Source organism: Nerophis ophidion, linkage group LG05, assembly GCF_033978795.1.
Source record: "Nerophis ophidion isolate RoL-2023_Sa linkage group LG05, RoL_Noph_v1.0, whole genome shotgun sequence".
NCBI classification, from domain to species: Eukaryota; Metazoa; Chordata; class Actinopteri; order Syngnathiformes; family Syngnathidae; genus Nerophis; species Nerophis ophidion.
This window is the reverse complement of record NC_084615.1, coordinates 13,058,514-13,085,558: the sequence shown is the minus strand read 5'-3', so window position 1 is coordinate 13,085,558 and position 27,045 is coordinate 13,058,514. Positions and strand designations below refer to the sequence as shown.

General features: G+C 41.1%; 1 protein-coding gene across 1 annotated transcript; it reads left to right on the top strand.

Annotated features, from left to right (window-relative positions):
* The first annotated feature begins 1,306 nt into the window (after nucleotides 1-1,306).
* On the top strand, nucleotides 1,307-19,304 carry LOC133552677 (coagulation factor IX-like). Its single transcript, XM_061900050.1, has 8 exons — nucleotides 1,307-1,437; nucleotides 1,508-1,677; nucleotides 1,767-1,791; nucleotides 3,419-3,538; nucleotides 12,110-12,241; nucleotides 12,309-12,610; nucleotides 16,849-16,972; nucleotides 18,645-19,304. The coding sequence occupies exons 1-8, from the start codon at nucleotides 1,380-1,382 to the stop codon at nucleotides 19,220-19,222; spliced, it is 1,509 nt and encodes a 502-aa protein (XP_061756034.1). The 5' UTR covers nucleotides 1,307-1,379; the 3' UTR covers nucleotides 19,223-19,304.
* The last annotated feature ends 7,741 nt before the right edge of the window (nucleotides 19,305-27,045 follow it).

The window sequence follows — 27,045 nt, the reverse complement described above, 5'->3', positions numbered from 1 at the left end:
GTGTTAAGGAAAGAATGAATGGGGCCATGTATAGTGAGATTTTGAGCCAAAACCTCCTTCCATCAGTGAGAGCTTTGAATGGTTGACCAAATACTTATTTTCCACCATCATTTACAAATAAATTCTTTAAAATTCCTACAATGTGGATTCCTGGATTTTTTTTCACATTCTGTCTCTCACAGTTGAAGTGTACCTATGATGAAAATTACAGACCTCTGTCATCATTTTAAGTGGGAGAACTTGCACAATCGCTGGCTGACTAAATACTGTTTTGCTCCACTGTACATTAAAAGTACATTTGATTATTTACATTTGGTTATTTAGGGGGTGTTAGTATAAAGCAGGGGTAGGGAACCTATGCCTCGCGAGCCAGATGTGGCTCTTTTGATGACTGCATCTGGCTCTCGGATAAATCCGAGCTGACATTGCTTAACGCGATTAATAATGAATAATTCCACTTGTAATCACAGTGTTAAAAATAACGTTCAAAATATAAAATATTGTCATGCATTTTTATGTTCAAGAAGTTGGTAAGAAGTCATTTATTTATTATTGGTTAGTGTGGGGCTTGCCCTCCAGAGGGTTCTTCAGACCACCAAGCACTGACATGAGAGCCAGTTTCAGGGTTACAATATTGTTTTATTTTTCAATAAGTCTCTCAGTTGCTTTCCAGCAATGGTCTTTTTCTCTTTCGTTATCGTCACACTCTGGTTTCTAGCCCCAAGCCCGTCTCTCCCCTTGGCTGCTGCTTATAACATAGCGACAGGTGATCAGATAAAAAGGCCCAGGTGGGCCTTCTACGCACCTGTCGCTGAATTCGAGGCCTGTCCTGGCAACACCCTGCTTCGCTGCAGGCTCACAGGCCACGCCCCCTCCACAGTTAGCTTCAGAATAACAATGTTATTACAAAGAATAAGAGACCTCTCTGGAAATGTTGGTCTTTCTTAAAAATGTACGCGTTTTCTTGTGTTCAGTGTTAAAAAAAATATTATATGGCTCTTACGGAAATACATTTAAAATATTTGGCTTCTTGGCTCTCTCAGCCAAAAAGGTTCCCGACTCCTGGTATAAAGGGTTGAAGTTGCCTGGAGGGAGTAACTGCTGAGACATGGAGAAGAGGCAGTGTGCTTCTTCGTACTCCTTTTTGCAGATGTTGAAAATCACTCGTCACACGTGCGCCTCTGACTAAAAGTGCATACAACTTAGTGTTGTGTAAGTGTTACGTATATATAAACTATGTAAAAACAAACATACTGTCAACACTTTATGGGCACACATTGGGTTCCTCCAAAGTGAGTCACGTGACCCCGGCTGAGTGTATTTCATGCGTGTGTAAACACATTTGCGCACTTTGGAGCGTGTGTCACAGCAGCTTTGCCATGGCGAATATCTTACTCCTTTGCGTGCTGCTGTCACACATTCTGTGGATCCATGGAGGTACGATAAGAACAATGATGTTCTCTTTTGAGGCCAAATACTGTAACCCACCTCCACCATTGGGCTGCAGGCCCGGCGTTCTTGTCCGGCCAGGCGGCGCACGGCGTCCTGTCGAGGCACGCACGCGCCAACACTGGCGTGTTAGAGGAGCTGTGGGAGGGCAACTTGGAGAGAGAATGCATGGAGGAAAGGTGCAACGTAGAGGAGGTCCGGGAGATCTTTGAGGACAAGGGAAAGACAGTACGTATTTATTTATTTATTTATTTGCTGACTTTCTGCTCCTCCATCTTGGTGATTGTCGCTCCAAAAGGTCACTTGTCATTTCACAGATGGAGTTCTGGAGTTCTTATTTCTGTGAGTCTGTTCGAAACAAATCAGCGTTGATGTGCAAACCCCGTTTCCGTATAAGTTGGGAAATTGTGTTAGATGTAAATATAAACGGAATACAATCATTTTGCAACTCCTTTTCAACCCATATTCAGTTGAATGCACTACAAAGACAACATATTTGATGTTCAAACTCATAATCTTTATTTTTTTTGCTAATATAGAATTTCAAGGCTGCAACACGTGCCAAAGTAGTTGGGAAAGGGCATGTTCACCACTGTGTTACATCACCTTTTCTTTTAACAACACTTGATAAACGTTTGGGAACTGAGGAAACTAATTATTGTAGCTCTGAAAGTGGAATTCTTTACCATTCTTACTTGATGTACAGCTTAAATTGTTCAACAGTACGGGGTGTTGTTGTTGTATTTTACGCTTCATATTGCGCCACACATTTTTGATGGGAGACATATCTGGACTGCAGGCGGGCCGGGAAAGTACCCGCACTCTTTTACCACGAAGCCACGCTGTTGTAACTCGTGGCTTGGCATTGTCTTGCTGAAATAAGCAGGGGCGTCCATGATAACGTTGCTTGGATGACAACATATGTTGCTCCAAAACCTGTATGTACCTTTCAGCATTAATGGTGCCTTCACAGATGTGTACGTTACCCATGCCTTGGCCACTAATACACCCCCATACCATCACAGATGCTGGCTTTCGAACTTTGCGCCTAGAACAATCCGGATGGTTATTTTCCTCTTTGTTCCGGAGGACACCACGTCCACAGTTTCCAAATATAATTTGAAATGTGGACTTGTCAGACCACAGAACACTTTTCCACTTTGCATCAGTCCATCTTAGATAAGCTCGGGCCCAGCGAAGCCGGCGGCGTTCCTCGGTGTTGTTGATAAATGGTCTTGGCTTTGCATAGTAGAGTTTTAACTTGCACTTACAGATATAGTGACCAACTGTAGTTACTGACAGTGGTTTTATGAAGTGTTCCTGAGCCCATGTGGTGATATCCTTTACACACTGATGTCGGTTTTGGATGCAGTACCTCCTGAGGGATCAAATGTCCGTAATATCAACGCTTACGTGCAGTGATTTCTCCAGATTCTCTGAACCTTTTGATGATTTTACAGACCGTAGATGGTAAAATCCCTAAATTCATTGCAATGGCTCGTTGAGAAATGTTGTTCTAAAACTGTTCGACAATTTGCTTACAAATTGGTGACCCTCGTCCCATCCTTGTTTGTTAATTACTTAGCATTTCATGGAAGCTGTTTTTATACCGAATCATGGCACCCACCTGTTCCCAATTAGCCTGCACACCTGTGGGATGTTCCATATAAGTGTTTGATGAGCATTCCTCAACTTTATCACTATTTATTGCCACCTTTCCCAACTCTTTTGTCACGTGTTGCTGGCATCAAATTCTAACGTTAATGATTATTTGCAAAAAAAAAATGTTTATCAGTTTGAACATCAAATATGTTGTCTTTGTAGCATATTCAATTGAATATGGTTTGAAAATGATTTGCAAATCATTGTATTCTGTTTATATTTACATCTAACACAATTTCCCAACTCATATGGAAACGGGGTTTGTAAGACGAAGTAAGTCACACATGTGGTCTTGTGAACCCCTCAGATGGTGAGCACTGTAGGCACAGGCCCTGTAAGAACGAGGGCATGTGCAAAGAAAGCGTCGACTCCTCTCACTATACCTGTACCTGTCGACATGGCTTCACTGGCACCAACTGTGAGATTGGTGAGAAGAACCTTTTTTTATTTACACAGCTTGGAAAAGGCCGGCATTGTTCTTCCAGCTCTGCATAGCGATGGGTACACAATTTGGTTCCTTTTATACCGTATTCCCTTGAATTGCCGCCGGGTATATAGTATGTGCCTGACTATAATTACTTGCCGGGTCAAACTCGTTTTGCAAAATATTATTTTTATTAGCGGATGTCTAGAATTTCCGCCGGGTCAAACTCGTTTCCCAAATAATTAGCATAAGCCTAAAATTTCTGCCGGGTCGAACTTGTTTCGCCAAATAATTAGCATATGTCTTGAATTTCCACCGGGTCAAACTCGTCACGTCACGATTGACACTTCACCTGTCATCATTTTCAAAATGGAGGAGGCTGATTTCAATCATTTGAAATCGCATAAAAGGAAGAAGATTAAGAGCTATTCAGTAGGATTTAAGGTCCAAGCTATTGAATATGCTAAAAAGAACAGTAAGCAGCTATGTTTTATTAATATACCGTAGCTGCGTGTGTCAAATATGAGTTATTAAATGACTGGCGGTAGAGGGCGCTAGTGATCCTTCTTGCGACTACTCGGCTGCAGAAGAAGTGACAACAAGTGTAGATATGTGCTGGGAACAGATATGACACGGGCGGTTCACGACGGACCTTTTAGGATGTAACACCACAACTCTTATACTGGCTGTATAAACAAACGGACTGAAATAATGCATGTTCCAGTCCTAAATACCCAGTGTATTATTTATACAATAACACTTCATGGTGGCAGCGGTGGGATAAAGAGATCACCCACGGAGCAGAACGGGAGAGGGAGTTTCCGAGGATAATTCTGTCGTCGCTGGCACCACACATGAGGAGCCCAGCTAACTGATAGCAGCGGTCTGCACGTCGGGAGCAACCCAAACAAGAGCGCGCTATGGCTACACACTTTCATTTGAAGCAGGAGATAATAAAAGAAGCTCTCCATCGAGATAGAGAGACTTTTAAAACGGAAGGAAGATAAGGAAGACCACTATAAACAAGTTATCGATGCTTTTGATCAGAAGGAGCTGCGCACGGACTTCATTTATAAGTAAACATATGACCATAATAATGTTTTTTTTTTATTAAATGTGCTTTTAATGATGGTATTCTTGCATCACACTCAAACTTTTAAGCGCAGGCCTAAATTTACCGCATGCCTTTGGTAAACGTCAGAGTGAGAAGAGGTTTTAATTTAATTAGCGCCCCGGCGGAAATTCAAGGAAATACGGTATGTACCGACTTAGGTTGTCCCGAAACCAATATTTTGGTACCGGTACCAAAATGTATTTCAATACTTTTCTAAATAAAAGGGGACCACTAAAACTGTTATTATTGGCTTTATTTGAACAAAAAGTCTTAGGGTACATGAAACATATGTTTATTATTGCAATTTTGTCCTTAAATAAAATGTTGAACATACTAGACAACTTGTCTTTTAGTAGGAAGTAAACAAACAAAGACTCCCAATTAGTATGCAGTAACATATTGTGTCATTTATACACCTATTATTTTGTACACATTATGAGGGACAAACTGTAAAAATTTATTATAAATCTACTTGTTCATTTACTTATTTTCTGTTTCAACATGTTCTATCAACACTTCTGTTCGAATGTAATAATCACTTATTCTTCTCTTCTTTGATACTTTACATTAGTTTTGGACGATACCACACATTTAGGTATTGATCCGATACCAAGTAGTTACAGGATCACACATTGGTCATATTCAAAGTCCTCATGTGTCCAAGGACATATTTCCTGTGTTAATAAATATCATATACTTTTTTTTTTAAATAAAACATATTTTGTGACATTAAAAAATGTCAATGTAATCATAGTAGTATCGACTAGATACGCTCTTGTACTTGGTATCATTACAATGGATGTCAGGTGTAGATCCACCCATGGCGTTTGTTTACATTGTGACACCGGTGAGCTGTTGTATCCTCCTACGGTGTGTAGTGAAGCATGTTTAGATAGTCCTCCTCCCCCAGTGATAATCGTACTTGTAAGAAACTCACTTTATTTGTCGCCATGGACGCGAGGATTAGTGATTTAGAAGTAGCTAAAATGCTGCCGACTGCGGATGGATGTTAGCAGCACTTCCTGAGGGTGTTTCAGTGTTATAACTTCACCTTTATCTTTACTTTTTACACCAAAATGCGTCCATTCTCGCTTTTCTGTCCACACACTGTGTATGCTTGTAATTACTCTGTGTGTGTGCGCTGCCGAACATGCTCCTCTGCTCAGAAAATCAACAATGTCACGACGTGCAACCATCTGAATACGCCAGGGGGCTAATTATTGCCACTAAAACCAGACATGAGCAAAAAAAGCAATACAATCTATGCCTTTATTTAATCAAAAAACTGATTTTTAAGGGAGATCATGGATTATTTGTCAGTTGCGTTCCCAGAGAAGTCGAACCCTATGGAGCTCCGGACGTCGTTCTACTTGGCAAAACAGAAACAAACTTGGTAGAGCATGGAGGCCAACAACTTCTTTGTGTGGCTGGGTCATGGAAATTGGTTTCAAGATTTGTGCCGAAAGATTCATTTAGGATTGTTTATCAAAATGTAACTATAGATATAAACATTGTGTTCGTGCTGAAAGATTCATGTATAATTGTTTATCAAAATGCAGTTATAGATATAAACATTTTGTTCGCGCTGAAAGATTAATTTATGATTGTTTCTCAAAATGTAACTATAGATTTGAACATTGAGTTCGTGCTGAAAGATTCATTTATGATTGTTTATCAAAATGTAACTATAGATATACACATTGTGTATGTGCTGAAATATTAATTTATGATTATTTATCAAAATGTAGTTATAGACATAAACATTGTGTTCGTGTTGAAATATTAATTTATGATTGTTTATCAAAGTGTAGTTTTAGATATAAACATTGTGTTCGTGGTGAAAGATTTGTTTATGATCGTTTATCAAAATGTAACTATAGATTTGAACATTGTGTATGTGCTGAATGATTCATTTATGATTGTTTATCAAAATGTAACTATAGATATACACATTGTGTGTGTTGAAATATTAATTTATGATTGTTTATCAAAATGTAACTACAGATATAAACATTGTGTGTGTTGAAATATTAATTCATGATTGTTTATCAAAATGTAACTATAGATTTGAACATTGAGTTTGTGCTGAAAGATTCATTTATGATTGTTTATCAAAATGTAGTTATAGATAAAAGCATTGTGTTCGTGCTAAACGATTAATTTATGATTGTTTATCAAAATGTAACTATAGATTTAAACATTGTGTATGTGCTGAAATATTAATTTATGATTGTTTATCAAAATGTAACTATAAACATAAACATTTTTATGTGCTGAAAGATTCAATAATGATTGTTCATCAAAATGTATCTATTGACACTAACGTTGTTTGTGCTGAACAATTGATTTATGATTGTTTATCAAAATGTAGTTATAGATATAAACATTGTGTTCATGCTAAACGATTAATTTATGATTGTTTATCAAAATGTAACTATAGATTTAAACATTGTGTATGTGCTGAAATATTAATTTATGATTGTTTATCAAAATGTAACTATAGATATAAACATTGTGTATGTGATGAAATATTAATTTATGATTGTTTATCAAAATGTAACTATAAACATAAACATTTTTATGTGCTGAAAGATTCAATAATGATTGTTTATCAAAATGTATCTATTGACACTAACGTTATTTGTGCTGAACAATTGATTTATGATTGTTTATCAAAATGTAGTTATAGATATAAACATTTTTATGTGCTGAAAGATTCATTTATGATTGTTTATCAAAATGTAATTATAGATATAAACATTGTGTTCGTGCTGAAAGATTAATTTATTATTGTTTATCAAAATATAACTATAGATATAAACATTGTGTCTGTGCTGAAATATTAATTTATGATTGTTTATCAAAATGTAATTATAGATATAAACATTGTGTCTGTGCTGAAATATTAATTTATGATTGTTTATCAAAATGTAACTATAGATATAAACATTGTGTCTGTGCTGAAATATTAATTTATGATTGTTTATCAAAATGTAACTATAGATATAAACATTGTATGTGCTGAAATATTAATGTATGATTGTTTATCAAAATGTAACTATAGGTACTAACATTGTTCGTGCTGAACGAATAATTTATGATTGTTTATCAAAATGTAGTTTTAGATTTAAACATTGTGTTCGTGCTGAAATATTAATGTATGATTGTTTATCAAAATGTAACTATAGATACTAACATTGTTCGTGCTGAACGAATAATTTATGATCGTTTATCAAAATGTAGTTTTAGATTTAAACATTGTGTTCGTGCTGAAAGATTAATTTATGATTGTTTATCAAAATGTAACTATGGATATAAACATTGTGTTCATACTGAAAGATTCATTTATGATTGTTTATCAAAATGTAACTATGGATATAAACATTGTGTTCATACTGAAAGATTCATTTATGATTGTTTATCAAAATGTAACTATAGACATAAACATTGTGTATGTGCTGAAATATTAATTTTATGATTGTTTATCAAAATGTAACTATAGACATAAACATTGTTTGTGCTGAACGATTAATTTATGATTGTTTATCAAAATGTAATTATAGATATAAACATTGTGTTCGTGCTGAAAGATTAATATAGTTTGTTTATCAAAATGTAACTATAGATATAAACATTGTGTATATGCTGAAATATTAATTTATGATTGTTTATCAAAATGTAACTATAGATATAAACATTGTGTATGTGCTTAAATATTAATTTATGATTGTTTATGAAAATTTAACTATAGATACTAACATTGTTCGTGCTGAATGTTTAATTTATGACTGTTTATCGAAATGTAGTAATAGATATAAACATTGTGTTTGTGCTGAAAGATTCATTTACGTTTGTTTATCAAAATGTAACTATAGATATAAACATTGTGTATGCGCTGAACTATTAATTTTTTACTGTTCATCAAAATGTAACTATAGATATAAACATTGTATATGTAATGAAAGATTAATTTAGGATTGTTTATCACAATGTAACTATATATATAAACATTGTGTTTGTGCTGAAAGATTCATTTAGGATTGTTGTCCTTGGTAAAAACTTAACTCTTTTAGGTATTGCTCACATTTGCTTTTTTTTATTTCGATACGCCGAGTTGGTGTTTTTCAAACACTCGTAGCAAACGTGTTCTAAGAACTCCAAAACAAGGTAAAATACAAATAATACTTGAATGGGAAATACTAAACGTTATAAGTAAATCAAACCAACCTTTAACAAACTGCCCTTGGACTGGAGTGCGTTGCACTTTTTCTCATCGTTTTTCATAGAATCTTGCACTCCTCTGCCCTTCTTGATTACCTCTGGAGAAAATCTGAAGAAATATTCAATCAATCAATCAATGTTTATTTATTTAGCTCTAAATCACAAATGTCTCAAATGGCTGTTCAAACCATTACGACTACGACATCCTCGGAAGAACCCACAAAAATGCAAGGAAAACTCAAGCGGAGGCGGATCAACAGCGTAGAGATGTCCCCAACCAATACACAGGCGAGCGGTCCATCCTGGGTCCCGACGAGCGGTCCATCCTGGGTCTCGACTCTGGACAGCCAGTACTTCATCCATGGTCATCGGACCGGACCCCCTCCACAAGGGAGGGGGGGACATGGGAGAAAAAAAAAAGAAGAGGCAGATCAACTGGTCTAAAAAGGAGGTCTATTTAAAGGCTAGAGTATACAAATGAGTTTTAAGGTGAGACTTAAATGCTTCTGCCGAGGTGGCATCTCGAACTGTTACCGGGAGGGCATTCCAGAGTACTGGAGCCCGAACGGAAAACACTCTATAGCCCGCAGACTTTTTCTGGGCTTTAGGAATCACTAATAAGCCGGAGTCTTTTGAACGCAGATTTCTTGCCGGGACATATGGTACAATACAATCGGCAAGATAGGATGGAGCTAGACAGTGTAGTATTTTATACGTAAGTAGTAAAACCTTAAAGTCACATCTTAAGTGCACAGGAAGCCAGTACAGGTGAGCCAGTATAGGTATATATGTATGTACATATGTATATAAAGGTATATACAGTATAGGTATATATGTATGTACATATGTATATAAAGGTATATACAGTATAGGTATATATGTATGTACATATGTATATAAAGGTATATACAGTATAGGTATATATGTATGTATATATGTATATAAAGGTATATACAGTATAGGTATATATGTATGTATATATGTATATAAAGGTATATACAGTATAGGTATATATGTATGTATATATGTATATAAAGGTATATACAGTATAGGTATATATGTATGTATATATGTATATAAAGGTATATACAGTATAGGTATATATATAGGTATATATGTATATAAAGGTATATACAGTATAGGCGTAATATGATCAAACATTCTTTTTCTTGTCAAAAGTCTAGCAGCCGCATTTTGTACCAACTGTAATCTTTTAATGCTAGACATGGGGAGACCCCAAAATAATACGTTACAGTAATCGAGAAGAGACGTAACAAATGGATGGATAATGATCTCGGCGTCTTTAGTGGACAAAATGGAGCGAATTTTAGCGATATTACGGAGATGAAAGAAGGCCGTTTTAGTAACGCTTTTAATGTGCGACTCACAGGAGAGAGTTAGGTGGAAGATAATACCTAGATTTTTTACCGACTCACCTTGTTTTATTATTTCGTTGTCAAATGTTAAAGTTGTATTATTAAATAGAGGTCGGTGTCTAGCAGAAGAAGGGGAACCGGAGGGTGTGTTCCAACTATCGTGGGATCACACTCCTCAGCCTTCCCGGTAAGGTTTATTCAGGTGTACTGGAGAGGAGGCTACGCCGGATAGTCGAATCTCGGATTCAGGAGGAACAGTGTGGTTTTCGTCCTGGTCGTGGAACTGTAGACCAGCTCTATACTCTCGGCAGGGTTCTTGAGGGTGCATGGGAGTTTGCCCAACCAGTCTACATGTGCTTTGTGGACTTGGAGAAGGCATTCGACCGTGTCCCTCGGGAAGTCCTGTGGGGAGTGCTCCGAGAGTATGGGGTACCGGACTGTCTTATTGTGGCGGTCCGCTCCCTGTACGATCAGTGTCAGAGCTTGGTCCGCATTGCCGGCAGTAAGTCGAACACATTTCCAGTGAGGGTTGGACTCCGCCAAGGCTGTCCTTTGTCACCGATTCTGTTCATAACTTTTATGGACAGAATTTCTAGGCGCAGTCAAGGCGTTGAGGGGTTCCGGTTTGGTGACCGCAGGATTAGGTCTCTGCCTTTGGCAGATGATGTGGTCCTGATGGCTTCATCTGACCGGGATCTTCAGCTCTCACTGGATCGGTTTGCAGCCGAGTGTGAAGCGACTGGAATGAGAATCAGCACCTCCAAGTCCGAGTCCATGGTTCTCGCCCGGAAAAAGGTGGAGTGCCATCTCCGGGTTGGGGAGGAGACCCTGCCCCAGGTGGAGGAGTTCAAGTACCTAGGAGTTTTGTTCACGAGTGAGGGAAGAGTGGATCGAGAGATCGACAGGCGGATCGGTGTGGCGTCTTCAGTAATGCGGACGTTGTACCGATCCGTTGTGGTGAAGAAGGAGCTGAGCCGGAAGGCAAAGCTCTCAATTTACCAGTCGATCTACGTTCCCATCCTCACCTATGGTCATGAGCTTTGGGTCATGACCGAAAGGATAAGATCACGGGTACAAGCGGACGAAATGATTTTCCTCCGCCGTGTGGCGGGTCTCTCCCTTAGAGATAGGGTGAGAAGCTCTGCCATCCGGGAGGAACTCAAAGTAAAGCCGCTGCTCCTCCACATCGGGAGGAGCCAGATGAGGTGGTTCGGGCATCTGGTCAGGATGCCACCCGAACGCCTCCCTAGGGATGTGTTTAGGGCACGTCCAACCGGTAGGAGGCCATGGGGAAGACCCAGGACACGTTGGGAAGACTATGTCTCCCGGCTGGCCTGGGAACGCCTCGGGATCCCCCGGGAAGAGCTAGACGAAGTGGCTGGGGAAAGGGAAGTCTGGGTTTCCCTGCTTAGGCTGTTGCCCCCGCGACCCGACCTCGGATAAGCGGAAGAAAATGGATGGATGGCCTAGCAGGACCGATAATCAGCATTTCCGTTTTTTTGCCGTTAAGTTGCAAAAAATTAAATGAATATTGAACCGTTTTTGCGTTTTGAGCGATTCCGGCAGCCTGAAACAACACAAGCATAGGGCATCTTTCTTCAAGACAGACAAAATGCCGCCTGGAGCATTTAGACAACAGACGTTCACTGGCCCACCACTTTGAGCCTGACATATTTCAACAACTGGACGTAACGTCGGGTGAATACGAAGATAGAAGCTTCTGGAAATTACTGGGTTGACCTTGTTCGATTTCTGTGCAATTTACGCAGAGAAGCACCACCGATTACAGGCAGAACAAACTTTTGCAGAATAAGCACATTTTGAAGGATGTTTTGGTAAACAAAGGTATTCCGTTCCCCTCAGCAATATTAAAAAGGTGCGACATCAACAACGGAGACTGTATGCACTTCTGCGAATCGAGGGACACCGGAGTCACCTGTGCCTGTGCCACCGGATACAAGCTGATGCCGGATCGGACCAGCTGCCAAGCAGAAGGTATGACAACACACGACAAATGCCAGCGATGGCTGCAGCTTCATAAGACAAAAATTATTTTTGCCAGCCGAGTTCCCCTGTGGTCTGACCGCCCTGACCGCCATGGGCGCGAGGTCAAGGTCTCTCTTCAGCAGCAACGACACAAGTGTGCACCACAACAATGCGACGCCAACCACAACTGCACCTTTGGCGACCGCTGCCACAGACTCCCCCGTAGGACAGAACGGCTCCACGGAAAACGAACCGCCCACGATTACTGTTCCGGCGTGGATGGAGGCGGTGGTGGACGCGCTTAAAGAGAAGATCCCAGATGTCCGTGCACGCATAATTGGCGGTGATGAGGTCTTTCCTGGAGAGATCCCATGGCAGGTATTTACGTAAAGATGCTGCTGCGAAACCAATAAGATGACTTGTTGATTGCAGAGTTTTTGAAGTCAAAATGAAGTGCACTACTTTGCCAGCGGAGGCGCTGTTGTTTCAGTGTAGATAGTATAGATTCCTAATGAAGCCTTAGCTTGACGCTCCTCTACAAAGCCTGTTTCCATATGAGTTGGGAAATTGTGTTTGAGGTAAATAAAAACAGAATACAATGATTTGCAAATGCTTTTCAACCCATATTTAATTGAATGCACTACAAAGGCAAGATATTTGATGTTGAAACTCATAAACCTTATTTTTTTGCAAATGATAATTAACTTGGAATTTCATGGCTGCAACATGTGCCAAAGTAGTTGGGAAAGGGCATGTTCACCACTGTGTTACATCACCTTTTCTTTTAACAACACTCAATAAACGTTTGGGAACTGAGGAAACTAATTGTTGAAGCTTTGAAAGTGGAATTCTTTCCCATTCTTGTTTTATGTAGAGCTTCAGTCGTTCAACAGTCCGGGGTCTCCGCTGTCGTATTTTACGCTTCATAATGTGCCACACATTTTCCATGGGAGACAGGTCTGGACTGCAGGTAAGCCAGGAAAGTACCCGTATTCTTTTTTTACGAAGCCACGCTGTTGTAACACATGCTGAATGTGGCTTGGAATTGTCTTGCTGAAATAAGCAGGGGCGTCCAGAAAAAAGACGGCGCTTAGATGGCAGCATATGTTGTTCCAAAACCTGTATGTACCTTTCAGCATTAATGGTGCCTTCGCAGATGTGTAAGTTACCCATGCCTTGGCCACTATTGCACCCCCATACCATCACAGATGTTGGCTTTTGAACTTTGCGTCGATAACAATCTGGATGTTTCACTTCCCCTTTGGTCCGGATGACACGATGTCGAATATTTCCAAAAACTATTTCAAATGTGGACTCGTCAGACCACAGAACACTTCTCCACTTTGCATCAGTCCATCATAGATGATCTCGGGCCCAGAGAAGCCGGCGGCATTTCTGGATGTTGTTGATAAATGGCTTTCGCTTTGCATAGTAGAGCTTTAACTTGCACTTACAGATGTAGCGAAAAACTGTATTTAGTGACTGTGGTTTTCTGAAGTGTTCCTGAGCCCATGTGGTGATATTCTTTAGAGATTGATGTCGGTTTTTGATACAGTGCCTTCTGAGGGATCGAAGGTTACAGTCATTTAATGTTGGTTTCCGGCCATGCCGCTTACGTGGAGTGATTTCTCCAGATTCTCTGAACCTTTTGATGATATTATGGAGCGTAGATGTTGAAATCCCTGAATTTATTGCAATTGCACTTTGAGAAACGTTGTTCTTAAACTGTTTGACAATTTGCTCACGCATTTCCCAATCCTTGTTTGTGAATGACTGAGCATTTTTTGGGAAGCTGTTTTTACACCCAATCATGGCACCCACCTGTTCCCAATTAGCCTGCACACCTGTGGGATGTTCCAAATAAGTGTTTGATGAGCATTCCTCAACTTTATCAGTATTTATTGCCACCTTTCCCAACTTCTTTGTCACATGTTGCTGGCATCAAATCCTAAAGTTAATGATTATTTGCAAAAAAAAAAAAAGATTATGAGTTTGAACATCAAAAATGTTGTCTTTGTAGCATATTCAACTGAATATGGGTTGAAAAGGATTTGCAAATCATTGTATTCTGTTTATATTTACATCTAACACAATTTCCCAACTGATATGCAAACGGGGTTTGTACTTTGTCTCGCTCCACTTGCTGTGGCGACAACAAACAAAACTCTCGGTGTTCCTCTTCGTTTTGTATAGTTTACTTATCTGTGGGAACAAATGAATGGCAAAATAAAGCTAGTTTGTTACAGTAACGAGGAGTTGGAAAAAGTAAGAGTAAGAAAAAGTAAGAGTAAGGTTAAAAAAAACGTGTGGCTCGATTCCACCGCACCTGACTGCCATTACCCATAACACTTTGCGTCCAAAACCATCTTATCACACAGATCCTTCCGCTATATATGCAATTAAAACAGTTACGTCATCAAATTATTTAGACAAATGTAATAATTAGATATAAAGTGAACCTTATAATTATTCTAAGCTTTCTGTTGTGGTTTACTAAGGGGAGTGACGGCAAACGGACACCAGGTGGCAGTAGTGTACAGAGATTTTATGTATATATAATACCAATAATAATAGACAATACTAACAAACTATAGAATGGTGTGTGTCAAAAACCCAAGAGTGTGTATGGTGTAAGACTATCTGTGTAGATTAACTGAAGTGTGTGTTACCAAAGTATTGATAAGAGCGAAGGAACGTCCAGGGGAACAGGCAGGTGATCCGGGATACAAGCGGGGGTCCGTGGGGCTGAGAGGGGCGTCAAGAGGTCCGAGTCCAAAGTGGGGTCGAGGATTGAGAGAGGCAGTCAGAGTCCAGAGGGAGATGCGGGGAAAAGAGAGACGCACAGCTCTCTTTCCAGGCGACGGAGGGTACTGCGGGGGCGACACAAGAAAACACACTGAGAACACGGAGAGGCAGAACACAGGGAGAGCAGGATTACATAAAGCAGGATGATGGCTTACTGTACGTCAAACGAGAACTAAGTTCCCAAGAGGATCCTTGGTCCATTGGTCCCTTTATACAGCTCCACGTCCTCGATCACAGATGTGTCAGGCATGGACTGCCACCGGCTGCGGCGGAGAGTGGGCGTGGTCCGCTTGATGAGCGCGAGGGCGTGTCTGGAGTGCCACAACACATTCAATATACTGATATTTCAATAATATTCAATTTTCTGATAATTGTAAACTTATAAGGGCCATCAGGGCAGAGTTGTGACGAGAGAATGTGTCGATGTTGAGATATTACGCCGACTTGGTGAGTCTATCTGTTTGCTAATAGTATCTACTAGCCGTACCCATGTATTTTCAATGGGCGGCTAGCATCAGGTTTTAATCACGTTTCCTCCTCTGTTTCGGCTCCGATTGAATTTCTTTGTATGTCGAGTCTTTATTTTGGGTACTTACATATGGTGCCTGACTGTTGTGGTGTTTTAAGGCCATCTGCACTTTTTATGTGCAGAGTTGGTAGGTCTATCGGTTTGCTAAGAGTAGCTACTAGCCGTACCCACATATTTTCTTTCTATCTTATATCCGTCAGTAGACACGTTATGGAATATAAAAACTACAACACTTATAATACTAAGTAGTTCTAACTTATATCTGTCAGTAGGGACGTTATGGAAGGTAAAAACTACAACACAATACAAAGTAGTGTGTGGTTCTAACTTATATCTGTCAGTAGAGACGTTATGGAAGGTAAAAACTACAACATAATACTAAGTAGTGTGTCCTTCTAACTTGTATCTGTCAGTAGACACGTTATGGAAGGTAAAAACTACAACACAATACAAAGTAGTGTGTAGTTCTAACTTATATCTGTCAGTAGAGACGTTATGGAAGGTAAAAACTACAACATAATACTAAGTAGTGTGTCCTAACTTGTATCTGTCAGTAGCCACGTTATGGAAGGTAAAAACTACAACACAATACAAAGTAGTGTGTAGTTCTAACTTATATCTGTCAGTAGACACGTTATGGAAGGTAAAAACTACAACACAATACAAAGTAGTGTGTAGTTCTAACTTATATCTGTCAGTAGACACGTTATGGAAGGTAAAAACTACAACACAATACAAAGTAGTGTGTAGTTCTAACTTATATCTGTCAGTAGCGACGTTATGGAAGGTAAAAACTACAACACAATACAAAGTACTGTGTAGTTCTAACTTATATCTGTCAGTAGAGACGTTATGGAAGGTAAAAACTACAACACAATACAAAGTAGTGTGTAGTTCTAACTTATATCTGTCAGTAGAAACATTATGGAAGGTAAAAACTACAACATTATACTAAGTAGTGTGTCCTTCTAACTTGTATCTGTCAGTAGACACGTTATGGAAGGTAAAAACTATAACACAATACAAAGTAGTGTGTAGTTCTAACTTATATCTGTCAGTAGACACGTTATGGAAGATAAAAACTACAATATTTATATACATAGTAGTGTGTACTTCTAACCTATATCTGTCATTAGACACGTTATGGAAGGTAAAAACTACAATATAATACAACATGAACACTGACTTTTTGCAGTGTACTTGGACGTCAACCGGGTGACCAATGGGGCGTGTTCCAATAGTGCTCTGGTGCATTTATAGCAGTCTTCTTTCGTCCGTGCAGGCAGCCTTGTACTACGCGCCCGAGAAGAAGGTATTCTGCGGCGGCTCCATCCTAAGCGAGCGATGGGTCATCACCGCGGCCCATTGTCTGTACGGCCCTTGGGACCAGTTCGTCGTCAGAGTAGGTACGGCTGTTTTTACAAACCCCGTTTCCATATGAGTTGGGAAATTGTGTTAGATGTAAATATAAACAGAATACAATGATTTGCAAATCATTTTCAACCCATATTCAGTTGAATATGCTACAAAAACAAGATATTTCATGTTCAAACTGATAAAAAATTGTTTTTGCAAATAATCATTAACTTTAGAATTTGATGCCAGCAACACGTGACAAAGAAGTTGGGAAAGGTGGCAATAAATACTGATAAAGTTGAGGATTGCTCATCAAACACTTATGTGGAACATCCCACAGGTGTGCAGGCTAATTGGGAACAGGTGGGTGCCATGATTGGCTATAAAAACAGCTTCCCGAAAAATGCTCAGTCTTTCACAAGAAAGGATGGGGCGAGGTACACCCCTTTGTCCACAACTGCGTGAGCAAATAGTCAAACAGTTTAAGAACAACATTTCTCAAAGTGCAATTGCAAGAAATTGAGGGATTTCAACATCTACGCTCCATAATATCATCAAAAGGTTCAGAAAACTTGGAGAAGTCACTCCATGTAAGCGGCATGGCCGGAAACCAACATTGAATGACCGTGACCTTCCATCCCTCAGACGGCATTGTATCAAAAACCGACATCAATCTCTAAAGGATATCACCACATGGGTTCAGGAACACTTAAAAAAACCACAGTCACTAAATACAGTTGGTCGCTACATCTGTAAGTGCAAGTTAAAGCTCTACTACGCAAAGCGAAAGCCATTTATCAACAACATCCAAAAATGTCGCCGGCTTCTCTGGGCCCGAGCTCATCTAAGATGGACTGATGCAAAGTGGAAAAGTGTTCTGGTCTAACAAGTCCACATTTGAAATTGTTTTTGGAAATATTCGACATTGTGTCATCCGGACCAAAGGGGAAGTGAACCATCCAGACTGTTATCGACGCAAAGTTCAAAAGCCAGCATCTGTATGGGGGTGCATTAGTGCCCAAGGCATGGGTAACTTACACATTAATTCTCCATTAATGCTGAAAGGTACATACAGGTTTGGAACAACATATGCCGCCATCCAAGCGCCGTTTTTTTCATGGACGCCCCTGCTTATTTCAGCAAGACAATGCCAAGCCACATTCAGCACGTGTTACAACAGCGTGGCTTCGTAAAAAAAGAGTGCGTGTACTTTCCTGGCCCGCCTGCAGTCCAGACCTGTCTCCCATGGAAAATGTGTGGCGCATTATGAAGCGTAAAATACGACAGCGGAGACCCCGGACTGTTGAACGACTGAAGCTCTACATAAAACAAGAATGGGAAAGAATTCCCCTTTCAAAGCTTGAACGATTAGTTTCCTCAGTTCCCAAACGTTTATTGAGTGTTGTTAAAAGAAAAGGTGATGTAACACAGTGGTGAACATGCCCTTTCCCAACTACTTTGGCACGTGTTGCAGACATGAAATTCTAAGTGAATTATTATTTGCAAAATAAAAATTAAGTTTATGAGTTTGAACATCAAATATGTTGTCTTTGTAGTGCATTCAACTGAATATGGGTTGAAAAGGATTTGCAAATCATTGTATTCTGTTTATATTTACATCTAACACAATTTCCCAACTCTTATGGAAACGGGTTTTTTAATTCTGCTTAAAGAAGTAGAGATGGTGTCTCTTTTAAGTGGTGCGTTTGTTGCATCCCACAGGGGAATACGACATAAATACCCCCGACATAAAGCAGCAGGATTACCAAGTCGCAGAGAAGCACGTGTACCCGTACTACAACCCCGCCAGCCCCGGCAACCACGACCTGGCCCTGCTCCACTTAAAGGAACCCATCGTCTACTCGGCAAGGGTCCGACCCATCTGCATAGGACCCAAGGAGTTCACAGAGGCCCTGGTGAAGAACACTTCCCCGGCTACGGTCAGCGGCTGGGGCCTTACGCAAACGGGCAGGCAGGCGGACACGCTGAAAAAGGTCAAGGTTCCCTTCACCAGTCGGCTGGAGTGCAAACGCAGTAGCTTGGTCCAGATCACGCCCTTCATGTTCTGCGCGGGCTACTACAACGAGGCAAAGGACTCCTGCCGGGGGGACAGCGGGGGTCCTCATGCCAACCAGCGCTACGACACCTGGTTTCTGACGGGCATCGTGAGCTGGGGGGAAGAATGTGCACAACAAGGTAAATATGGAGTTTATACCCGCCTGTCGCTCTACTACACTTGGATCAACAACATGATCCAAGGCCAGGCCTTCAGCATGGAAGAGCCTCAAGAGGATGATTAAAAATGCAGGTTTAAAATTGTAATGTGTATTGTTTCCTCTTATTTTTCTAAATAAATGTACTCAACACAACCTACTTAACTGGACATTTCCAAGGACATCATTACTATTGTATTGACACTCAGTGGGCCATTAGGCTATAAAACTTGCATATCACTGCTCTCCTTAGTGCTACGTATTGGCATTCCTGCATATTTACTCATTATCTATCTTCTATATTCTGTGTAGTAGGGTTGTATGGTATACTGGTACTAGTATAGTACCATGATACTGATGAATCATATTTGGTACTATATTGCCTCTAATATGTACCGGTCCCGCACCTTTGTCGTCACGTCGGGACAATGCTGGTTTTACTAGCAGATGAGCATGTTGGGCAGCGCACACACACAGAGTACCGTATTTCCTTGAATTGCCGCCGGGTATATAGTATGCGCCTGCCTAGGTCAAACTGGTTTCGCAAAATAATTAGCGCATGCTTAGCATTACTGCCGGCTCAGGTCAAACTTGTTTCGCCAAATAATTAGCATATGCCTAGAATTTCCGCCGGGTCAAACTCGTCACGTCACGATGACTTCACCTTTCATCATTTTCAAAATGGAGGAGGCTGATTTCAATCATTTGAGATCACATAAAGGGAAGAAGATTAAGAGCTATTCAGTAGGATTTAAGGTCCGAGCTATTGAATATGGTAAAAAGAACAGTAAGCAGCTATGTTTTATTAGTATACCGTAGCTGCGTGTGTCAAATATGAGTCATTAAATGATTCCCGCCTCCTGGTGGTAGAGGGCGCTAGTGATGCTTCTTGCGACTTCTCGGCTGCAGAAGAAGTGACAACAAGCAGCAAGAGTTAGCAGCGATCGTTTATTTTTTCCTCTCGCTTGCACTTTTAACATGGAGGATTACATATCTAAAATAAAACGTTTTTCTAAACTGGACTTTCAATGGAAGCAGGAGGTAATAAAGGAAGATCTCCATCGAGACAGAGAGACTTTTAAAACTGAAGAAAGATAAGGAAGAATTCTATAAACAAGTTATCGATGCTTTTGATCAGACGGAGCTGCACATGGACTTCATTTATAAGTAAAGGTAAGACCATAATAAAACCATTTTTTATTAAATGTGCTTTTCATGATGGTATCCTTACATCGCACTCAAATTTATAAGCGCAGGCCTAAATTTACCGCATGCCTTTGGTAAGCGCCGGAGTGAGAAGAGGTTTTAATTAATTAGCGCCCCGGTGGCAATTCAAGGAAATACAAGTAGACAAGGGAGAAAGGACGCATTTTGGTGTAAAAACTAAAGTTAAAGGTGGAGTTACTGAATGTACATGTATGCATATATGTATGTTTGTAGAGTGAATGTGCGTGTGGATGTACGAACCTTGAGTGTGTATGTACAGTATGTACTCAATTTGTGTATGTATGTGGGAGCGTAGGTAAGTATGTCCATCCATCCATTTTCTGCCGCTTATTCCCGTTTGGGGTGGCGGGGGGCGCTGGCGCCTATCTCAGCTACAATCGGGCGGAATGCGGGGTACACCCTGGACAAGTCGCCACCTCATCGCCGGGCCAACACAGATAGACAGACAACATTCACGCTCACATTATGTATGAATAATGGTGTTTATGTGGGTATGTGTGTATTTGCACGTACACTATATTTGACTCCCAGTGTGTGGGAGCCGGAGTACGGCCCCAGCCAACCCAGAGAGCCCAACCCACAAACAGCAGGTGTGGTGCCCAGGGAACCAGGGGCCACCGTTCCCACGCAGCCAGGCCGGCCAGTTATAGGAACCCTAGGAACCCCAGAGTGCCGCCCGGGAGAGCAAGCTATAGTCCGTAGACAGACGCGGCACGGGAGAAGCAGAGGACAGCCAGCCCCCGAGCCAGCGAGAGACCTCCCCCCACATGGGCAAAAAGCCGGGGGGAGGGGCCAAAACACTCCCCGCAACCGGTAGGAAAGACCGCCCCCGCGCCACCTGCAATCGGGCCCCCACGAACCCAACCCAACCCCCCCCCCGAGAGCACAGCGGGACCCGCCCCAGGCCACCTCGACCTGGTCAGCCGTGGCAGGACCGCCCAGCACGGGGGCCACGGGAACCACCCACAGGGACCCCATGGACAGAGATGGAACCACCAGCAACCACCTTGTAGAATCCTCCCACCGAGAGGAAAGGGAAAAATAAAAAATAAACATAATAACATTAAAATCCACATGGAGAGGAGCCAGATGAGGTGGTTCGGGCATCTGGTCAGGAAGCCACCCGAACGCTTCCCTAGGGAGGTGTTTAGGGCACGTCCAACCGGTAGGAGGCCACGGGGAAGACCCAGGACACGTTGGGAAGACTATGTCTCTCGGCTGGCCTGGGAACGCCTCGGGATCCCCCGGGAAGAGCTGGACGAAGTGGTTGGGGAGAGGGAAGTCTGGGCTTCCCTGCTTAGGCTGCTGCCCCCGCGACCCGACCTCGGATAAGCGGAAGATGATGGATGGATGGATGGAACATTAAAATATGTATAAAAAATTAATTAGTGGCTACATTTTGCGGAAACGCATAACAATACCTGCTGTGACGGACTCGTGCCGTCGTCGTGCGGGTTGCACGGACCATCAAGGAAGGACATTGCTGAGCAGGTTTGACTCTTGTTTATTCTTTCAATAACACAAGCTTGTCTGCGGTCAGGTCGCTTTTCAGCTCCTCCTCTCCTGCTTGCTCTCAGCCGGCTGCGTCGTCGCTGTCTTTGGCTCGCTTCACTGTCGCTCTCTGTAGTCAGGTACTGCTGCGGGTCCTCCTACTCCTTCTGCCCCCCCCTCCCCCCCTCCTCCGGTGCTGCCCTTTTATACAGTCAGAGGAGATAAGTTGATTGTGTTGATCTCGCTCCTAGTGTCGCTCCCGGCACGCCCTGCTTCTTCGCTCGATCGTCGTCTCCGCCTCCTCGCCGCCATCTTGGGCCGGGCTCCAGCATGCCCCGCCCTGCTGCTCGTTCGCCGGCTCCACCTCTCCACACCTGCGTTTTGGTAGTGAAGTGAATTGAATTATGTTTATATAGCGCTTTTCTCTAGCACTTTTACATAATGAAAGCCAATGTCTAAGTTACATTTAAAGCAGTGTGGGTAAACCGTCTTGCCCAAGGACACAACGGCAGTGACTAGGATGGCGGAAGCAGGAATCGTACCTGGAACCCTCAAGTTGCTGGCACGGCCACTCTACCAACCGAGCTATGCCGCCTATGGTAGCGTAATTTGCAGTTTAATAAGGAACGCTTTGCAACAGGTTTGTGACTAAAATGATTGGAGAAGAGGGGCGCACTGCAGATATTTGAATGAGATAACAGATAAGGACCAACATAACTCTTATCTTCTTTCCATTTCCCAATAGAGCTAATTCAGGGCTGCAGATATTAACACATGTGTCATTTGGCCATATCAGATGTAAAGTATCAGTGGTGCTGACATCATTCCAAATGTGCTCTGGTCTTGGCAGCTATCGACTGCAGCCATTTATATTTGATTGAGTCATTGGCCGGCCCAGCGGTTCCTAATCCACTGATGAACACTGTCAATGCAGGAGAGAGTACATGTTCACACGTTTGATGAACACGCTGACAAGTCACATGGAGTGTGGATGCAAATATGTCAGGTCAGTTTTAAACACCAAACTATCTATTGAACGAGACAAGAAGCAAGGAATCAAGCAGAGACAGAGTTGAATTTTGCTCATGAGGAGAGACGTATTGGGCTGTGCACTCAGTTACAGTCTCGCACCACGCTCTAAGGTACAGTCTCACGTGCTCCTCTATTTATTCGGGAAGTCCCTAGTTAACATCACTGAGGCTGCTTCTGAAGGGAGGGGTAATGCAAGCAGCCCCAGTAGACACAATAGATGATTATTCAGAATGGAAATGTGCTGACACTCGTGATTTCGCCCTGTCTCTGTTTTATCTGCGTTGAGGTCCTCGTTGTCCGTCCTTGGCTGTCAGCAGGCAGGGTGTGGATGCAAACTGCTGATACGAAACAACTCGCAATGGAAGATTGCACAGATAGAAAAGTACAACTTCTGTTATGATCCGCTGCCCGGATCATATTCTACTGTGACGAGTTGGGTGCATGGTGACGCGGGTTTCGTTCTCCCAAGGATGCAGTCGGGCTTCGAACACAGCGTGAAGGTAAGAACAAATGATTTATTTAAAATTAAACCTGACCCTAACAAAGAAAAACTTGCTCAAAGCACAAAAAGGAAAAACAAAAGGCGCCTAGCATGGGAGCTAGCATAAACAAAAGGAACTAGCATGGAAGCAAGTTGGTAGCGAGCAGGTACACAGAATTCGTTACTTGTTGCGTGAAAAACAAATTACGAAGCCAGACTGAATGAACGAACAAGGCAGGCTTAAATCAACACAGTAATCACAACACAGGTGCACGTTCGGAACAGGCGGCAGGTGAAAATAATGAGTTACCATGGAAACAAACAGAGGAGCACAAACCGGAACCGAATGAGTCCAAAACAAACAGAAAACACAAAAAGACTAAAAAATCTAAATCAAAAACATGATTGGCAGCGGATCATAACAACTTCAGCACAATTGATAATAACTATAGCAACGGCCTTTAAGAAAAATAGTTTTGTGATGACTTCTACATAATTATTCTAACATTGACTCGCACTGTTTATAGCGGATCCGGTTAGGGCCTCGCGAATGGTGTTCCTAGGATTAGAGGCATCAGGTTTTCTCCTCCAAACATATTGCTGGGTATCGTGCCCAAACAGCTCCATTTTTGTTTCACCTGACCACAGAACTTTCCTCCAGAAGGTCTTATCTTTGTCCATGTGATGTCAGGTGAAACAAAAAATGGAACTGTGATGGGGTCAGGCCAGTCCAGGCCTTATCTTCTGTGTATTTGCAGAAGCCACTAAGGGTGAGTCACTGGCAGACTAGTACAAACTAGAGAAAAAAAAAAACAGTCAACACTGTGCAGGCTTGGCAGTTTGGTCCGAATGTGGGAGGATTTTGTGTTTGTATTGATGGTGACGCTTATTTATGTTGACACGTGTCCATAATCAGGCTCAGCCCTGGCAAAGTGAAAATGTGATTGTTAGCCCAAAATGTCAAAATAGCAGCCAAAGCATGCAAATATGTCAGAGAAAATGCTTTGCGGTCTTTCAGCTCACCGTTCTTTAGGTGACCACTCTTTTTTTTACCTAGGCTGTGAACCCTGCGGCTTATGAAACGGTGTGGCTAATTTATGGATTTTCCTTCGCGGACTGTAATGCAAATACCGTATTTCCTTGAATTGCCGCCGGGGCGCTAATTATTTCAAAACCTCTTCTCACTCCGGCACTTGCCAAAAGCATGCGGTAAATTTAGGCCTGCACGTATAAATTTGAGTGTTATGTAAGGGTACCATCATGAAAAGCACATTCAATAAAAAAAAAATTATGGTCTTACTTTTACTTATAAATGAAGTCCATGCGCAGCTTCTTTTGATCAAAAGCATCGATAACTTGTTTATAGAAGTCTTCCTTATCTTTCTTCAGTTTCAAAAGTTTCAGTTACAGTATTTCCTTGAATTGCCGCCGGGGCGCTAATTATTTTAAAACCTCTTCTCACTCCGGCACTTACCAAAAGCATGCGGTAAATTTAGGCCTGCACGTATAAATTTGAGTGTTATGTAAGGATGCCATCATGAAAAGCACAATCAATAAAAAAAATATTATGGTCTACTTCTACTTATAAATGAAGTCCATGCGCAGCTTCTTTTGATCAAAAGCATCGATAACTTGTTTATAGAAGTCTTCCTTATCTTTCTTCAGTTTCAAAAGTCTCTGTGTCTCGATGGAGATCTTCCTTTATTACCTCCTGCTTCGATTGAAAGTCCAGTTTAGAAAACTGTTTTATTTTAGATATGTAATCCTCCATGTTAAAAGTGCAAGCGAGAGGAAAAAATAAACGATCGCTGCTCACTCTTGCTGCTTGTTGTCACTTCTTCTGCAGCCGAGTAGTCGCAAGAAGGATCACTAGCGCCCTCTACCACCAGGAGGCGGGAGTCATTTAATGACTCATATTTGACACACGCAGCTACGGTATATTAATAAAACATAGCTGCTTACTGTTCTTTTTAGCATATTCAATAGCTCGGACCTTAAATCCTACTGAATAGCTCTTAATCTTCTTCCCTTTATGTGATTTTAAATGATTGAAATCAGCCTCCTCCATTTTGAAAATGATGACAGGTGAAGTGTCACTCGTGATGTGACGAGTTCGACCTGGCGGAAATTCTAGACATGCGCTAATAAAAATAATATTTTGCGAAACAAGTTTGACCCGGCAGTAATTCTAGGCAGGCGTATACTATATACCCGGCGGCAATTCAAGGAAACACGGTAGTTCAAAAGAAAGCAGAGCAAACACACTGAACAGATGTGTTATTGTTTTTGCTCTGGCGCCATCTTTTGAACGAGTTTGTTCACTGCAGCTGCTGCGGTGCCCTCCTGTTCAGACGGAGCAATGAACCTACCAGAAGTACAGTTGCCGTTCGGTTTTCTAGTCGACCACAGCCTTTCTATTTGTATCAGTTCTTCATTCGTCACTCCAAGCAACGCTTGTAAGTTTTACAATATAACTAAAACCATTCATACTTACTAAACCGTTGCGTGTGTGATGTGTGTAGGAGTGTTTTCATGCATATTTGTATGTGCTATGGCAACATAATGAAGCTAGTCTTGTTAGCATTAGCTAATATGCTAACACGTTTATGAGTGTCTGAGTTAGTATTATCAACTCGCGACCCCGTAAGGGATAAGCGGTAGAAAATGAATGGATGGATGGCATTCTTTTGGTATTGTTTTAGTTTGGCAAATTCACCAAACAAATGTCAAGTTTTTTTGTGTTTTGCTGACTGAAGAGCTAGCGGGTCCATGACGATGACTTCTGTTTTGTTTGATCAGTTGTTTTACTGCCCTGTTACAGACACTATTTGGAAACAAGGTATGTACGTAAACATTTACTAAATATTTCTGTGTACATAACCTATTTCATAACGTATACATCTGAGGCTTATCGGCCTGTGCGGCTAATATATGGGAAAATATTATTTTCTTTTAAAATGTTGTGGGTGTGGCTTATATAGTCCGGAAAATATGGTAATTTAGAAGCTTAATTTAAATTATAAGACGGTGAATATAGCAGGAAATCAAAATAACCCACGATTTTTATTTTTTTAAATGTATTTATATCTTGTCCAGCCAATCAGACAAATCACATAGTAGATGTAGATGATCTATATCCACTGTACACATTTACTCTACAAAAGAGAAGTGTGGGATTTGTATTTTGTACTTATTTGTATTTTATTTATTTTGTATTTATTTATTTTGTACTTTGTACTTATTTGAATGTTATTTATTTTGTACTTATTTATTTTGTACTTATTTATTTTGTACTCATTTGTATTTGTACTTATTTGTATTTGTACTTATTTTGTATTTTGTACTTATTTGTATTTGATTGTATTAAATTGATTTTTTTTTAACTTGTTTGGCATAGAAGCAGTTCGTGAAGTAAGGCATTATGTCGCCAATAACATGGTTTATGTTGCCCTTTAGTGGTAGGATAGGGTAACTACCGCATAATAAGCATTATGTCGCCAATAACATGGTTTATGTCGTCCTCTAGTGGTAGGATAGAGTAACTACCGTGTAATATGAAGTATTTTGCCATTAAATGGGTGAAAGTTGAGCTGGCGAATTATATCCATCAATTTCTACCGCTTTTTCCATTCGTGGTGGCAGGGGGTGCTGGAGCCTATCTTAGCTGCATTCGGGGGGA